Source organism: Eleginops maclovinus, chromosome 10 (genome assembly GCF_036324505.1).
Source record: "Eleginops maclovinus isolate JMC-PN-2008 ecotype Puerto Natales chromosome 10, JC_Emac_rtc_rv5, whole genome shotgun sequence".
In the NCBI taxonomy this organism is placed as follows: Eukaryota; Metazoa; Chordata; class Actinopteri; order Perciformes; family Eleginopidae; genus Eleginops; species Eleginops maclovinus.
In genome coordinates this window covers 9,234,857-9,252,996 of record NC_086358.1, presented here as the reverse complement: position 1 = coordinate 9,252,996, position 18,140 = coordinate 9,234,857, and the positions used below count along the sequence as shown (strand labels likewise).

The 18,140-nt window shown below is 39.8% G+C and overlaps 1 protein-coding gene across 2 annotated transcripts; it reads left to right on the top strand.

Moving 5' to 3' along the window:
- The first annotated feature begins 729 nt into the window (after positions 1 to 729).
- aclyb (ATP citrate lyase b) lies at positions 730 to 17,532 on the top strand. 2 transcript variants are annotated; one of them, XM_063893293.1, is made up of 29 exons: positions 730 to 872; positions 2,833 to 3,014; positions 3,482 to 3,604; positions 5,316 to 5,378; positions 5,797 to 5,987; positions 6,975 to 7,054; positions 7,326 to 7,456; positions 7,697 to 7,815; positions 8,551 to 8,687; positions 9,023 to 9,084; positions 9,294 to 9,411; positions 9,545 to 9,699; positions 10,264 to 10,357; positions 11,256 to 11,285; positions 12,053 to 12,194; positions 12,440 to 12,608; positions 12,710 to 12,814; positions 12,982 to 13,178; positions 13,260 to 13,341; positions 13,447 to 13,557; positions 13,642 to 13,769; positions 13,851 to 13,944; positions 14,438 to 14,592; positions 14,706 to 14,856; positions 15,134 to 15,277; positions 15,428 to 15,541; positions 15,671 to 15,753; positions 15,956 to 16,032; positions 16,118 to 17,532. In XM_063893293.1, the coding sequence occupies exons 2-29, from the start codon at positions 2,856 to 2,858 to the stop codon at positions 16,210 to 16,212; spliced, it is 3,309 nt and encodes a 1,102-aa protein (XP_063749363.1). In that variant the 5' UTR covers positions 730 to 872; positions 2,833 to 2,855; the 3' UTR covers positions 16,213 to 17,532. The 2 variants fall into 2 exon arrangements, with proteins under 2 accessions (XP_063749363.1, XP_063749365.1); XM_063893295.1 differs by lacking the exon at positions 11,256 to 11,285.
- Positions 17,533 to 18,140: the final 608 nt, after the last annotated feature.

The following is an 18,140-nucleotide window of genomic DNA, read 5'->3' as shown; positions in this document are numbered from 1 at the left end:
ACTTTTTTCTTTTAATTTTGTATAGAGAAATTTACAAAAATTCTCTACTTAAAAGTTCTTCGTTTGACAACTTTAATTAAAGTTAAATAATTTTAACATAAAAACCTGTTATCTGCTTTAAAAGGTTAATATATTATAATTGAATATACTGTGGAGTAGTTTTAAATTACCCCTTAACAAGCAAAAAAAAATGTCTGCAAAAATATATAATTGTATACCATTCTTAAAAAAGGTTTCCTTAAAGCATGCTTTTTTTTTTTTACATATGTATTCTCATAATACCTAAGCAATGTCTAAAGAAATGACTTTTGATATTTTTAGGCTACTTATGTTAGGGGTATTTCTTCTTCCAGCAGAGGGCAAAACTGTAACAGTGGATCCCATTTTAGAATAATAGTATATAGTTATAAACAGAGAAATAATACAAGAAAATATGAACAAAATGTATTTTTATATTGTGTGAATAGTACGAATATTAGTTAAATATAAGAATAAATTCAGAGTTGTTGACATACAACCAAAGTAATGAACATTTAAAATATTATTGCACAAGGATTTCTTACTAAATTTGATGGTATCACTAAATCATTATTGCACAGATAGGATATAAATAATTAATGGATGGCCTCTTATTATGCAGTTGTGTGTGTAACTGACGTCATCACGTGACTAGGGTTTGACCAATCAGGCGCAGTCATTGACGTGTAATCGGTCGCCAGATTATGGTACGACAGTCAGGACGAGTGTGAGGCGAGTTGGCAGCTGGCAGTTGCAGACCCAGGTTAAAGAACAAGTAGTGACTCTTAAACTGTGCCATTTCACACCGGGACGTGATTCTTGCACTTCCAGGAGGTGCTACTTTCATTGACAAGGTAACCCCATCCTGTTAAATGTTATTTTGTTAAACCAACGTTAGCTTCACCAGTTAGCAAAAGGCTGTATGCAGCAGTGTGAAGCTACACCAGTTAGCCAGTCAGACAGGACTTTCAGGTGTAAGATGATGTGCGAATTGATAAATAGCTGACATCCTGCCTGCGACAGAACAAGTATTACTGTTTATCACTTTGTTTGATTCAACTGTTTATCTTTGGGACAGAGTTGGGGTATATTTTAATTACGCATCATTTTCCGGGTGAGGAAAAAGCTGAAATTAATCACAAACGCAAGCTAACATAACTACATCATGTCCCTGTCCTGACCGTCCTGTAAAGCTTGTTATTTCAATTTCATAGCTCACTCAGAAAGGTTTGCTGCACTTACTTCATCTCTACATCTCCATTCTAGGAAGTTGTTCCTTATTTACGCACAGCACGTTATTGAACTTGCAATGTTAGCTTGTCAAGGCTACTAACTATGTGGAGTGGGTGTGGTAACTGGTACAGGAGATTCATTCACTGGTTTTGGCCTGACGCACATGATGTAGCACTACAGAATAGATGGGGGAAAAAGTGATGCTATAGCAGCTGAAACAGTACCCCCTTTCTGGCCCCATGTGATGCTGCTGCTGCTGCCTCTTACCAACCCCAGTTTCCTTCATCTCAGGAGCCTGTACAGTGACACATATTTCACGGCTAGATAGCTTCAAACAATAGGCTGGACCCGTGGATTATGGGAGGCTAAATACTGGGACATCTGGTTATGAAAGCATGACAGGGTAGCGTGCTAAGCTAAATCTTAGCCAAACACCCCCCAGGTTATATTTGACAGACCTCTTGACTTTATATGTTGTAGTGCGGCAGCTGATGCTGCAACTGCTACCATAAAGCTACTGTAAACATTTGAAAAGCTGAAATAAAGCCATCATAACGTCTTATCAGCTACACAAAGGCAGGGGAGATATGATGCATGTTACAAAGGCTCAGTGCTTATCTCTGTTTAGTCTGTAGTAGGGGTTGTAAAGGTTCTTCATGGAATTGTTTGGGTTGTTCCACACATTGCCTTCTACTGTAATGTATGTGATGTACAGCAGCTATGACAACACGTTTAAAACAGGAATGTCATGATCATCAGTGCAGCTTGTCTTATCTCTTCATTTACATATTTCTATATACATATACATAATTAAAGGATAGTTTGCTTTGCTTTCTATTTGTATTTTGTGGTTCATATCGATTTTGTGTTTAGTTAAGCTTAATTGCAAAAACCCGAACACCCAATTTCGGTCAAGCTGTCTGAATTGGTTATCTTTTTGACTAGATATATCATGAATTTGCGGAAGGGGGCTAATTATTATGAACATCCTCTACTTTCTCCTTTGTGCTGACAGTTTGAAATCCTTAGTAAGATGATGGATTTATTCTGCCTCAAGAATACTAGTTCACACACTTTTTTTTTAAATACAGTTTTAAGTTCTGGCGCACATCCATAGTTCTTGGTCCTTAACTCTCTTGGTCTGTCTGGATTGTAGAAGTTGCCTTCATTGCCTGCTCGATTGTATTGGATAACCATGCAACCATTCAGCAGACAGGGAAAACTTTTACACTTTAGCTCTGTCAGGATTGTCACAGGATTGGCAAAGCACCAGAAGACCTCAGAGGGCCACTTAGCTTGAACTTAATGAAATATGCATCTCAAAGCTTGTCGGGCTAGCTTTGTAAAACATTAGTGTGAGGCTAGGACATCCCAAAAAACAGCTGCACAATACCAGGATTTATTATTCAGGAATTTGTGTTTCATTAGATTTGTTGGTAGGAATGCAAAATAACCCATCTTTATTTAAAAAAAAAGCTGAATTGACTTGGCCTGGCTTTTGTTTGTTTTATCAATCAATATTGACATGGGATTATGTTGTAACTCTGGGAAATGAACTGTTTGCCTCTCTCTCTCCTAAAGGTCCTGTGCTATCCAGCGCCACCATGTCAGCGAAAGCCATCTCAGAGCAGACGGGAAAAGAGTTCTTGTCCAAGTACATCTGCACCTCGGCGGCTGTGCAGAATCGCTTCCGCTATGCCAACGCCACAGCTGAGACCGACTGGGAGCGCCTGGCACAGGAGCATCCATGGCTGCTGACCGAGGTGAGGCTGCTGAGAAAGCCAACCACAACAGCCTTTTTACTCGCCAGTCTTAGTTTGAGAGACTTTCCTCTGCTGATTGAAGTCATGAGGCTAATTATGTGCTGTACTTGTCAGTTACTGTGTGCATGGTTTGCTGGACATTATGTGATTACCTTCACAGTGGCATGTGATGTGTACAGATGCATTAAGTGATGGTTTTAACTTTCTGTACTTGTGGAAATGTTTAAAGATATTTGAGCTAGACTAGACATTTTATAGAGCCACATTTTGTTTTGTAGCAAATAACGCATATCTGAGGCTGAATTTGATATTTTTACCATGTTTGTGTCATAGTATTGGTAATTTGGGAAATTGTTTGTTCCAAGAATCATACTTTAGCCCTGTATGATTTTGATTTCACACCCGTATCAGTGCAAATCTGTGCTTGTGTAAAATATGTGGCTGTTCTTTAACTTTCTTCCCTACAGCGGCTGGTGGTAAAGCCAGATCAGCTAATCAAACGGAGGGGGAAGCTCGGGCTGGTGGGCATCAACCTGGACCTGCAGGGTGTCCAAGAGTGGCTTAAAACCCGTATGATGAAAGAGACCACTGTGAGTAATCTCTCTTTCTTTAAAGCCTGTAGAGCAAAAGCAGCCCAGCATTACCTTTTTTAATAAAGCGAAACACGCAAATAAAAAGTAATCTACCAGAGACATTTTTTACACTCCTTTTGTGACATTCTGAAACTGATTTTTGGCTGTTTTTCATCCTGACAAAGAGCAGTCAGTCTTTTTTACTAAAGGGCAAGCTGTTTGTTGTTTGTATTCCCGTTCAAGATTTTTTATTTTCTCAGAATAGGTTTGAAATAATATCAAACACTGTATCCGCAGTATTTGATATTATTCCAAACATATTCCTATTATACAGATGACTTTATTGTCTTCCTTTGTTTCTTTATCTTTATCTTCAACTTTAGAACCTCCCAATATTGGAATATGTCACATAACGGCTCACATAGTATATTGGTACGTGATGTTATAAAAACACAAAGACATCATATTGACCAATGAAAATCTGATGCATCTAAGATATGTTTAGCGCATGGTTGCTGCTTCAGTGAGATTCTGACTAATCGTGTCATAAAATGAAGATAAGCATGCAGTCAAACAGTCCGACCCATGCAGTAAATCACATCTTTTGAACAGTATCTGAATAGATTGTACGCTTCTGTTTCTTGTGCATTAGTCCCAGCATGCAGAGCTGTTATGTGCAGAAGGCTTTTGTGTCCACTGCAAGAGGCCATGGGCTTATGTTTAGATTTTTCCAGGTCAGAGGTTATATAATGCCAAAGGAAGAGCGTGGACTATTTCTGGTCCAACATGCATGCAAACATGCCGTGCTGCTCTTCAAACAAACTGTCTCCATACTACCAGTAAACAAGGAAACTCATTTCTTGGCCAGACGTGCCATTAGTTGTTGTTTTTAAGTATCATTTGCCATTCTAGGTGTTTTATTTAAATAGAAAATAAGGTATTGTGAACATAGAAATACTGGGCGTGTAGATATATATATATATTTTATTTTTTTTCAAATCTTTAGTTGTGACAATGACGTATCAGCAAGGTTACATAAGATTTTTCACTCTTTTTGTCTTTTTTAAACACACAAAACAAAACACCCCCCTCCCACCCACCCACCTCGACTGGACCCAAACAACAATAATAATGACAAAAAAAAGAAGCTTTTAGTGACAGGTATCTATAGATAACTACTCCTAAATAAAGTTACAATACGAACGAATGAATAGGATCACCATGAGATAAAGCATGACTTCAGAGCTCTGCATGTCAGGCCGAGTATGTTATAGCGTGGACCCAAGCCACAACATTCCATTACTGACTACTTATAACTTGGTCAGTCAGTGTGCCGGGGAGTTCCTCGAAGATTACTAAAGTATGACAGAAGAGGTTCCTAGACTGACCGAAATTTGTCTGAGCCTCTCATTGCAAATGTAATCCTCTCCAAATGTAAAAATAGCATTACATCTTTCAGCCATTGTGCTGCAGTGGGTGGGATATTTGATTTCCCATTAAGTAATATTTGTCTCCGCGCAAGCAAAGAAACAAATGCCGTGATGTGGATTTGCTTCTTAGTCATGCTTATATCTTCATTTGGTACACCAAATAATGCAATCATTGCTCAAGGTTGTAAAGTAACTCCAAGGAATGGCGTGTAGATATGACAATATAGTGTAATTTAAACCTCGGAGGAGTATGAAATGATGTGTTTGGGTTTGTGACATCAACTGTTTGCCTTGAATAGGTCGGGAAGGCGAAGGGTGTACTGAAGAACTTCCTCATTGAGCCGTTTGTTCCACACCCACAGGTGATGTATGCTACGTTTCTTTTGTTTCGTCATTTCACATCCTGTTCTGAAAGCCAAGATGAGTTAACCTCAAGTAATAAAATGAAAATGATAACCACTAGTTAACCCATTCAGCAAGTACATTAAAATATCAAGGGCAAAGACACAAATATGGTTTTTGTATTTTGTATTAGGGTCATGTGATTAGGTGGTTGATGTCCTCTCAGACTAAATAGTGTTGCAGTATATGTGTCATCCATGACCGTTGGAAAACATGCCTGAAGGTCAGCTCTGTTAAAATAGGGAACTAAATGGGATATTTGTCAAACAAGCTTGTCAGCCTTTTGTAAACAAGAGAAACAGTCGCTCTGCAATTTGCCGAAAATATCTCTGTTTATATATGCTTGTACTTTGCCTAATACTCTACCGATTTACCCAGGAGGAGGAGTTCTATGTGTGTATTTATGCCACACGTGAGGGCGACCAAGTGCTTTTCCACCACGAGGGAGGAGTGGAGGTGGGCGACGTGGACGCCAAGGCCGAGAGGCTGATGGTTGCAGTGAATGATAAGCTGAGTGAAGACCAGGTCACAGAGCAGCTCCTCACTCACGTTCCTGAAGACAAGAAGCAGTAAGGACACATGTTTTTATTTGTTTGTTTATTTTCATCCAGACTGTAGCATCTACAGCTTTCAACTTAACCCAGTTTCACTTCAGAGATACTTTGATAAGAGGTATAACCCCCTTATGTGACAGGCCAGTAATTGCTACAAATACAACACTATGATAAGCATCCATATTTGACATCATGATATATATACAGTAGTTATTGCTCCACCAATCACAAGCTGTGTTTCTTTTGATGTATTGCATTACAGCTGCTGCATGAAATCGGAAAAATACAGAAATTAAACCTTCAGAATTGCTTGTGTTTTTGCATCTTCCTGGATATACATTTATATTTATTGAGACGGCATGAAACATGGCAAATATATTCTACCATTTGATGAACAATTTAAGCTTTCCCGATTTTAAAAGTGGCCCAGTTCGGGAAGACCTCTCCATTTTTCTAGTTTGCAATTCAGTTTACTGCCAGATAGCAGCCATGTAGAAAGTGTAGCATGTACCACCAAAATATGACGAAAGTTTGTGCAGCGTAGTGCTTCCAAACGATGATAACAGAAATAATTAGCATTTCTGTTTTGCAACATTTCAAAAGTTATCTTAAAAGAAGCTTGTATATTAAACAGTTTTTGGTTGCTTCCTTTTGTAACTGTTGCAATATTTTTCTTCCAGTGCATCAAAGATGGTCTGTCTTCATTGTAGTTTGTGTGTTTTAGCTGTTGAGTTACCTTGAGCTGTGTGTTTTAGATTTGTTTTTCCCTTTTCCAAATAACCTCCCCGATGTGCAGAGAACATACTGATCCCTGTTTGAACACATTTCAGTTTGCTTCCAAAGGCAGAGCTTGTGTAAAAACTAGTCAAAGTGTGATCCACTCTGAATTAATTAACTGGGGCAGCAATTGGCTTAAAATGTAATGTGTATATATATGTAATATGAATGTACTTAAGGTTTCCTACTTGTAATGGACTGTTTGCTTTTTTGTTTTTCTTAAAGAGTCTTGGCCAGCTTCATAGTTGGCCTCTTCAACTTGTATGAGGATCTCTACTTCACCTACCTTGAGATCAACCCTATCGGTAAAAAAACGTTTAACTTCAAAGACTTTAGGACACTAAGAAGTGAGATCGAGTGTCATTGTTCACTTTGGGAATTTCTCATGTATTTCATTATTCCAACGGCTCGAATTGAGCATTATAAATTCAACAGAAGGAATTAAGCATTTGAGGGGATTCATTATTAATTTTGCACATTGATGATCAAATTCTAAAATGTAACAATGTGGCATACTCTTCTGTAACATGAAAACATCACAAAAATGAATGGCTCAACTTTTATTCTCTTAACCAGTCGTCACCAAAGATGGAGTGTACATCCTGGACATGGCAGCCAAGATTGATGCCACAGCAGATTACATCTGCAAGGCTAAATGGGGGGATGTGGAGTTCCCACCTCCCTTTGGCAGGGAGGCATATCCAGAGGTAAATCTGAAGCACAATACAGATGGCTTTTATGCATGTGTGTATTAAGATCTATTGAGTTAAAATACCTCATTGTAATGTTTCTTCCATGTGCAGATATTTCTTAAAACGTGTCATTTTTGACCACCACAAATATGTTGAATAGTCCCAACCTCCATTAAAATGAATCTGCAACTAAAGGGCAACATGTTATGCCCTCCTGCTTGGCCTTATTACCACTGTATGATTCTTCAATTGCAGGAGGCATACATAGCTGACCTGGATGCAAAGAGCGGAGCGAGTCTGAAGCTGACGCTGCTGAACCCTCAGGGCAGGATCTGGACCATGGTGGCCGGGGGAGGGGCTTCAGTGGTCTACAGGTACACCACTCCTTAATAAGGGTTCATATCAAGCTGCTTTAGCTGACGATTGTGCTTTGTTGTATACAACATATACTATATAGAGTATTTAATGTTGTGTGAAACTCTCATTGCTCAATGGCTTAAAATATAAAGGTATCTAAAGGCCTCAAAGCAAGTTTTGGTTAGGAAAAACAGGAATGTGTAAAACAGCTGTTAGTTTAGATTCTCCCTGGGGAGGGTTTTAACCTTCATTAGTGCTTTGGAACAGGGTTTTCGTAAGTTTGTGTCCCTGTTAGCTTTTTCTTGTTCACACACGAGGCACATAGGCATTATACCATACACTGCATAAAAAAAACAGCTGCAGCGCTACTGTCCAACTCCCGGCTAATCTAAGAGAAATGGTGTTTGTCGTGGAGATGAGTCAGGCCCAAGTGAACTGAGACTGTCACTCAAAGAATCCACAGCCCATATAATTGGCAACTTCAAGCCTTTAATTTAATTTAACGGCCGAGTTATACATCTCAAACTATGACACCTATAACTGATAGGGGAAATTAGCTATAGGTATATTTTATACCAGGCTGTAGACATGTTTATCTCTGCTTCAAAGTTTAAAATTGAGGTATATGTAGATTGACTCCCTCTTGAAGGCAGCATTAGGTGCAGTTTTTTTACAGTTTTTTTTTTTTTATCAAAAAGCAATAATTAAAATGTGAACTTAGTCCTTAACTGTCTATCTTTCCTCTTCCTTAGTGACACCATTTGTGACCTGGGAGGGGTGGAAGAACTGGCCAACTATGGAGAGTACTCTGGTGCGCCCAGTGAGCAGCAGACCTACGACTACGCTAAAACAATCCTCTCTCTCATGACACGGGAGAAACATACTCAAGGTCGGTGCAGCCAACACTCGTTTGAGACTTGTTTTTCACCAACAAGGTCAATAAAATAAGCCACAAAAAGTCTGGGGGGGGGACCTTTGGAAACCAAGCTTGACTGTTTTATATGAATAAGAGATTTCTTTGAACTTCTCCAAGTTTGCTTAAAGCAATAAATTCTGCTTTCTGCAATGTGACCTGCGTGTTTGAGTGTCACAAATCCTCTTTTCACTGTGTGTGTGCTGCCAGCAATAGACTTCATGGCTGTCACCAAATTGTAACTTGGGTGTCGTATTTCAGTCATGAACATCTTCCTAACATAACAACACTTCTCTCTCTGTTTCCTGCAGGGAAAGTGCTCATCATCGGAGGAAGCATTGCCAACTTCACCAACGTAGCAGCAACATTCAAGGTGAAACGCATAAATATATGAATAACATCATGTAAAGTAAACTCTCCAATCCTATTAAAGGTCTTTTAAGTAGGTTAAGCTAGGGTAAGTAACCTTAGAAAGCAAGATAGAGTCAGTTACATTTTATTAAATGATCCAACCGCAAAACACAGATCAATGTCCTTGTCTCTGAGCAGCTCTGACTGGCTGACACCTTTCTCGCTCCTCAGGGCATTGTCAGGGCAATCAAAGACTACCAAGGTCCTCTGAAGGAGCACGAGGTCACCATCTTTGTCCGACGTGGCGGACCCAACTACCAGGAGGGGCTGAGGGTGATGGGGGAAGTAGGTGAGTGAGGCACTGATAGATGGTCCACTCCGATTCTCTTCCAAGAATGACCTTTCCCTAATTATATAATGTGAAAATGAAAGATTTTAAGCCATATACTTTAACAGCTATGTTGTTTTGTCCCTTTCTGCAGGAAAGACCACAGGTATTCCTATCCATGTGTTCGGTACTGAGACCCATATGACGGCCATTGTCGGAATGGCTCTGGGCCACAAGCCGATCCCTAACCAGCCGCCAATGGATGCGCACACGGCCAACTTCCTCCTCAACGCCAGCAACCGTGCAGCGGTACTTGCATTCAGTCACACTAGAGAGAACATTTGAGATGGCCTGCAGCTCTTCTATTTTACACACATCACAGATGTCATTGCTTCAGAAACATGTTTAATGTGCTAATTGTCCAGTTAGATGGCAATCACATTTTGAGCTGTCTATGTAAATCAAAGCAAGTCATTTTAATATAGGTGATATGATATCGCATGTATATGCACTATTTTCTCCCCAACGGTGTTGTTTTTAAGGGCATTAAATGACCTGTGATACAGTTCAGTCCTGCATGTTCAAACACGATTTAAGATTCAGGTTTTGGAACCTATTGAGTTGCTCTATTCTAAAGCCTTACACAACTTTCTTTTTTAATGTGTGTGTGCTACTAAGCCATCTTTTCATTTGTCAACTGTGGTCTTTCTTTAAAATGTATACCTGTCCCGGCTATAAGGAATGGTGATAATCTCATACATTGCATGTAAAACTATTACTGTAATTGGGAAATTGTTGGTTCCAACCATTTCTTCTTGAAAGCTTTTGTAACGCTTTCAATAACATTAATGTTTGTTTATTTTTTTGTACCAGACTCCAGCTACAACAAGGACGGCTTCCTTCTCTGAAGCCAGGACGTCTAACGATGTCACCCCGGCTAAAAAGTGTAAAGCAGGTCTTCCAGCAGGTAACTAACACGGTATTACTGTAGTCCACTGAGTCTTATGAGCACAACCCCATATGTACTCATACACTTCTGCTTTTTCATTTCACTGATCCCTGCGGCCTGTATTTCCCCCTTCCCTCCCTCAAATGCTACTTTTCTGCCTTTTTTAAAATTTTCTTTCTATTTTCTCCTCCTCCTCTTCTTACATTTGCTGCACAAACTGCTTCCTCTCACCCCCGTCCTTTTCATGCTCGTTTCTCTAAGAGTCTCTTCATTCTATACTGTGGCCTCTGAAGAATGTGGTCATAGGCGATTGGAAAGGTAAGTGATAGGTGTGCCATGCCCACACTGCGCTCGGCTCCTTATACACTCCACTGAATTGCCTCTGTTTCTTCTTACCCCTCGCCCTCCTTATCTAGAAAGGAGTGTGTGTGTTTGTGTGTGTGTGTGTGTGTGTGTGTGTGTGTGAGGCCTACATGTTTGCCTCACCTCAATGCCTCAGTAGTCCATTGAGGACAATATATTCTCAAACAATAAGATCTTTGTAGTTTTCATTCTTGGAATAATTAAAAATAGCAGTTTTGTAATGCATTATAACAAGAATAGATGTGTAGGGAACATTCAGTGTGCTATTTATAAATTCAGTATAGGCTATTTGGAAGTGAGATTTCAATTGAGTTGTCTGTTTAGGCTTTCCTTTTAAAGATTGCTTTTTAAAGTAAAGGCATGCTTTGTAGCAGCTGAGCTTTGCATGGTCTTTCCTCTGGTGTGCTTTTTATGAATGGTTTTAAGAGATGACACAGCTTACAGAATGCACTGAAGTCTATTCCTGAATGAGATAAAGATGCACTCATTATTTTCTCTTTTTTTTTCCTGCTCATTTTGTTGTATTTTGTGTTCCTGTCCCGTCGGCTCACAGAAGCGATAGCCTCTTCAGGCTGCAGCAGAGGTATGGAAGGGTGTGAACAACCTGTCCTCCTGCCCTCTGTCCTCTTCCCTCTGCCTTCCCCATTTTTTTTGCTAATGTTTCCCCCGCAATCTGTCCTGTTTAGGTATTGTTAGGCTGGCTTACTTGCCTTTTTTAAGGGTGGCTGTTCGATGTTTTTTCTGAACATTAATTTGTCAAAGAAGCATACATCAAAATTGACATTGGTGAACCTTCTTGAAAATGTCTGATACAACATCGTGCTGTGAAAATAAACCATACCAGACATTTCTTTAATATTATAAGGAAAAACCATGACTTATGACAGCCTGAAGAAGTCAATCATTTTAAGGTACTGTATCTGCTGGAAATTAGGGCTGGAAAAATAACTCAGATCGTTTTTACTAGACTTGCAATGTGGCTTATTGTGGTGGAAAAATGTGTCAAAAATCTCACCAGAATGATTTTAATATATCTTCCATGGAAAAAAACCAATGCATCGTAGAAAGACCTGCCATGTGAATATGGCCAGCAAACTGCATCAGAGAAACATGGCCTTCCATTATGAGGCGATGTTTGTCATGGTGACGAGTTGTTTTCTCTACCTCCTGTATCTCTGTCCTCAGAGTGAGTTCTGTCTGTACTCCGCCTGTTGTTACCATCCCCATTCCTGCTGTTTTCCTGAGCCTGATCCCGACCCCCCCCTCCCCTTAGCCAGTTGTGATTTCTTTTTTTTTTCTGCTTCAAGCGGCCAAACATTTTTCTCTCCGTCTGCCTTCTCTTTTTTTCAGCCAAAGCCACCACGCTATTCAGAAAACAAACCAAGGCCATAGTGTGGGGCATGCAGACGCGTGCAGTGCAAGGCATGCTGGACTTTGACTACGTGTGCTCCCGGGACGAGCCCTCTGTGGCAGCCATGGTGTACCCCTTCACGTAGGTTCCCCAAGATCTTAAGTCTGTTTAAAATCAGTTGAATTTCCGGACTTTGTATTCCACTGATTCTCTCCTGCTTTAACTTGTCAGATATGTGTGTCTTTAATCACGTCATATTTTATCTTGATGAAATTGGTTTGTCTTTTTAGTGTCTTTTTATGTTCTGATAAAAAACGAACCTGGAGATCTGTACTCGGCTGTAGAGAAAATCTTTTATTTATAGTCTTCTGCCTTGTGTTGCCTAGTGGGGATCACAAGCAGAAGTTTTACTGGGGCCACAAGGAGATCCTGCTCCCCGTCTTTAAGAACATGGACGATGCCATGAAGAAGCACCCTGAGGTGGACGTCTTGATCAGCTTTGCTTCACTGCGCTCAGCCTTCGACAGCACTATGGAGGCCATGCAGCACCCACAGGTAGGAAGACTTCCTGTAAAATATCCCATACATCACTGCAAAAAGCTCAAAGGTGCAGCCTGGCATGAAAGTTCGGTCTCTCATCTGATTTATGTTTTCAGATTCACACAATCGCCATCATAGCTGAGGGCATTCCTGAAGCTCAGACAAGGAAGATAATCAAGATGGCTGACGAGAAAGGTGTCACTATCATCGGCCCTGCTACGGTATACCTTCATATCTCACCAACGGCGATAAATAAAAAGGATCTTTGTCATTGTTTTTGTCTGAGAGTGTATACATGTTTTTATTCATCATTTTGTAAGCCAGAAATGATCAAATTTCCACTAGCACACATTAGCTAATTTGATACCCATTATTTTCTGTGTCCCAGGTTGGTGGAATCAAGCCGGGCTGTTTTAAGATCGGCAACACAGGTGGCATGCTGGATAACATCCTGGCTTCCAAACTGTATCGCCCTGGCAGCGTTGCTTATGTGTCACGCTCCGGGGGCATGTCCAACGAGCTGAACAACATCATCTCCCGCACCACAGATGGTGTCTATGAAGGTGTCGCCATCGGGGGGGACAGGTAAAGGTCTTATTAGCTAAGGTGTGAGAGATGTCCAGTTAAAGCCTGTTGTAACACGTTTTTTTGGTCCTCTTTGTTCAGATATCCAGGCTCCACCTTCATGGACCACGTCCTCCGTTACCAGGACACTCCAGGCGTTAAGATGATAATTGTGCTGGGGGAGGTGAGAGTAGCTCCACTAATGTTTATATTTTATTAACCTCAGCATAATGTTGTTGTTTTTCTGTCCTTCCCCATTTTTAACATCTCCTTCACTATGACAACCCAGATTGGAGGCACAGAAGAGTACAAGATCTGTGAAGGCATTGGAGAGGGGAGGATAACCAAGCCTGTGGTGTGCTGGTGTATTGGAACCTGCGCCACCATGTTCACTTCAGAGGTTTGGTGACCACAATGAATAACAAACATGCTCGAGTTGTGTTGATGAGTTTTTGAGCTCACTCTGTCTCACTGCCATCTTCAGGTTCAGTTTGGCCATGCAGGGGCCTGCGCCAACCAGGCTTCAGAGACAGCAGTAGCCAAGAACCAGGCCCTGAGGGACTCCGGCGCATATGTACCAAAGAGCTTTGATGAGCTGGGCGATGTCGTCAAGTGAGAAATTCATCACACGGCAACACTTCAGGATGCCATTGAATATTTTGGGGGTTTGAACTGATATTGTGAATATTACAGAACTGTTTATGATGAACTGGTGGCCAATGGTACCATCATTCCTGCTCAGGAGGTGCCCCCCCCTACAGTGCCTATGGATTACTCTTGGGCCAGGGTAAGGAACTTTATCATTACTTCATAGAAAAAAACTAATATGGGCTTATTTTTCCCTCTTTTCAAATGCATCTCTGTTGGCCACTAAAGAATAAAACGCTGTTGCATCTTGTATAATGACAATTTAGTTGGCATAAATTTGATAGGATAAGGTGAATTTATTTATTAACAATGAACACATTTTGACCTTGGTATTTACTGAACATGGGGCCTAAAAGTTTAAGAATAGACTTGTCAGCTTCCTCTGGTGGACAAAATATGTAATGGCGCCACTGGTTCCTTTCCTTTTCTCTTTACGTATCAATTGACAGATATGCCAATACTTATCCTTGCTTTACACTGTTTAGACATTTTCACACATTTGTACCTATTTTAATTTATGTATAGCACTTTGAATTGCCTTGTGTTAAAAGGTGCTATGTATATAAACTTGCCTTTCCTATGTGTTAGTACACAGTTAATATTGGTTTAACTCTACACTGGATTTCCTGCAGGAGTTAGGTCTTATCCGTAAGCCCGCCTCATTCATGACCAGCATTTGTGACGAGCGAGGCCAGGAGCTCATCTACGCCGGCATGCCCATCACAGAGGTCTTTAAAGAGGAGATGGGTTTAGGAGGAGTGCTGGGCTTGCTTTGGTTTCAACGAAGGTCAGTATGCCGCCTAGTTCACAATCGGTGATCAGATACTGAGAAGTGTTGACCTGAAATTTCCTACAAATATATCTTCAGAGGATTAATAAATGGGTTGTGTTTGTATCTAGGTTGCCACGCTATGCCTGCCAGTTCATAGAGATGTGCCTGATGGTGACAGCTGATCACGGGCCTGCTGTTTCTGGAGCACACAACACCATCGTCTGTGCTCGTGCTGGCAAGGACCTTATCTCCAGCCTCACCTCCGGCCTGCTCACCATTGTAAGTACTGCTTACACACTGCCTACTACCATGAATAAAAGTAATAATGCTGATTTTCTTTTAAAGTAGCTGTTAAGTTGCAATCTTTGAAGAAACAAGTTTGATCCAAAGACACGTGCAATTACCGCATATTGCTATAGGTTCCACCAAAGAAAATGTAACATAGTTCTACAGAATTCCGAATTTAACCAGAAAAAAAGGATAGGAATTACGAAAATGCTCACCTATCATCACCTATCTTTTCTGTATTGAAGCATTGTTCATTCATGAATTCCAGGGGGACCGTTTTGGAGGGGCTCTGGATGCAGCCGCAAAGCAGTTCAGCAAAGCATTTGACAGCGGCATGGTGCCAATGGAGTTTGTCAACAAGATGAAGAAGGACGGCAAGCTGATCATGGGCATCGGCCACAGAGTCAAATCAGTAGGCAGCGCTCAGCTTCTCATACTATCTGAAGTTACCTCATCAAGCTTAATAAATAATGGCACATGTAGATTAAAGATGGCAATTAAGGTTATACCTACAAATACTTGTTTTTATAGTTGGAATTCATCTAAATGTGTCCGTTTTCAGATCAACAACCCAGACATGCGCGTGCAGATTCTGAAGGACTATGTCAAACTGAATTTCCCCTCCACCCAACTGCTTGACTACGCCCTAGACGTAGAGAAGATCACCACCTCTAAGGTACCTGTCAGTTTGACAAATGTGCACAACATTTTAAATGTTTCAATGGGACATCTTTGACCATTCCAGCATTTACTCTTTTATACGTTAAATTGGGCAACTAACCGTTATTCCTGTGACATTTTTCAGAAACCCAACCTGATCCTCAACGTAGACGGCTTTATTGGTGTTGCGTTCGTGGACTTGCTGAGGACATGTGGTGGCTTCACACGGTAAGAATCAAACTGCAAGACATATTTTATATTTCTACTACTGGGTTTTGTCGTTCAATGTCTCTGAATACACCAGCTCTCACATGAGGAGTCCCTTTCATTAAACTGAAAATTCAGACGCCAAAAGTACATTGTCTGTTTTCTGTGATTGCAAGCACACAGTCTAGTATTGTTTCTCACATGAATGTTGAACGGGTTCCAGAGACGAGGCTGACGAGTTTGTGGAGATCGGTGCACTAAATGGGATCTTTGTCCTTGGTCGTAGTATGGGATTTATTGGTGAGTTCCATTTACATAGAGCCATGATGATTTGTATTATTAATGATGAAAACAAAACCTCTAACTGGTCTTTGTCTTGCATTAGGGCATTACCTGGACCAGAAGAGACTGAAACAGGGTTTGTACCGCCACCCATGGGATGACATCTCATATGTGCTTCCTGAACATATGTCCATGTAATCCCTGCATCCCAGAACAGGATGCGCTTCCAGATGTGACTGCCCAGATGGGTCAGGCAGCATTTCACATCTCACTTAAGGTTTATGTACTCTCTGGTTGTGACAAACGGCAGCCTTGGGTAAACTGGGCAAGGTGATTCTTGAGAAAGGCACTGTCTGGCTGAGGGATATGGGAAGAAGTTTTCAATCTAGTTTTTACGGAAAAAAGGGGAATTATATTTTTAGATTTAGTTTTTGACAAATTATTTAAAGTCTGCGCTGTAACTTATTACATTTTGACCACAAACCCAAACCAGTGCAAAGCACAGAAGTTGCAAAAAGCACAAAATCTATTGGTACTTGTATTAAAGGCAAAAACTGCAGGATTCAAGGTACATTTCAAACCTGACTGCTGCATTACGCAGGCTGTTATGTTTATCTTTAGTAACGGCTACTGATGTGACATTTTTCGAGCTCTACAAGTCTTTTTTTTTCTAACAAAATAGTACCTAAAAGTACATTTTATTTAGTCCACAAGAACATTTGCTAAATTATACTGTCTGGCTTTCTAAGTATTGCACCTTGGTTAAAACACCTCAGCAAATAATGTCAGATTAAAACTCTTCCTTCAGTTTTCACTCCCACTTGGAAAGATCCTTTTAAACAAAATAAACCAAAGTCATTATTAGGGAATTTGTCATCTTTGATAACAATAAAAAGTTTTTACGGGTCCAGTGGTTGATATTGCAGAGCTAATCGAGATGTCATGTTTTGAAAAGGAGGTGTGTTAATGAGAAAAAGCAACTAAACAAACAATAAAATGATGATTTATGTATTACACTATTGCCTTTACAAGAACAACCCTGGATGTAAACCAGTGGTTGAATTTCATCAATTACTGTAAATTAGATGCAGTTTTAGGGAAGTCTTTTTTTTTTGTGTGTTGCTGTTCTGAATAACTGTCAGAAAACATGAAAAAGTAGAAGCATCAGAAGGGGGAGTAACAAATGCTTCATGAATGAGCCCTTTTGAGTCTTTGAAAGCACATTTCTGTGTGGGACCATGAAAGCGGTTTGCTTTACTTTGAAAGTTATTGCACATAATAATAATAATAATAATTGTCTCCAATGCTTCAGAAGTTTCCACCACAATTATTATAATATTACTAATAATACTATTCTGGCTCGACACCAACTCAAATGCTTTGTTACCACCCACTGTACGGCCTGCTGTGTACGATTTTTGTTTTGCTGTTTCTATTTAACTGTGAAAAAAATGCTTTGTTTTTTGTAATACGCTGTCATATGGTATAATAATAAAGAACTTATTGTTTTACTTTTCATTTTGGCTGAAGTGTAAAACGTGAAACCCTTCTCTCCAAAGTTTTTGAAGATTTGCTCTTTTGTTAAGAGAGGTACTTTCAGTGGGAATGTAAATGGAAAACTGGATTTCTCATTGCAGAGTCATCACCCAAGACACATGGGGAACATTTTAATTCAAAAGTAAAAATGCTCAGCTTAAAATAAAATAAAAGGGTAGATATTATAGATATAAATATAGCTGCATGACTTAAATTAATTAAGTCAGTTAGTTTGAAGATCTCAAGGTCATTTTTGATGAAAGGATGTTACATGTTTGAGTGTTTTGAGATATAATAAACATTATTTATTTAGGACCTTTCATGCAAGATGCAAACCAAAGTGCTTTACAGAGTAAGGCAAGATACAAAATAAAGCGTGAGAAACAATTAAAAACAAGTTATAAACTGAGTTATACAATGATGCAACCAAAATTACCCCAAATTAAAAGGATAAGTCTTTGATTTTTGGTAATATTTTTAAATATGCCGTTTGTTTGAATTCAATATAGCTAGTTCATTATTTAATAATGTACATTTAGGCTAAATAAATAAATTACATTGATAATTTCTGGAGAAATTGTTAATCAAAA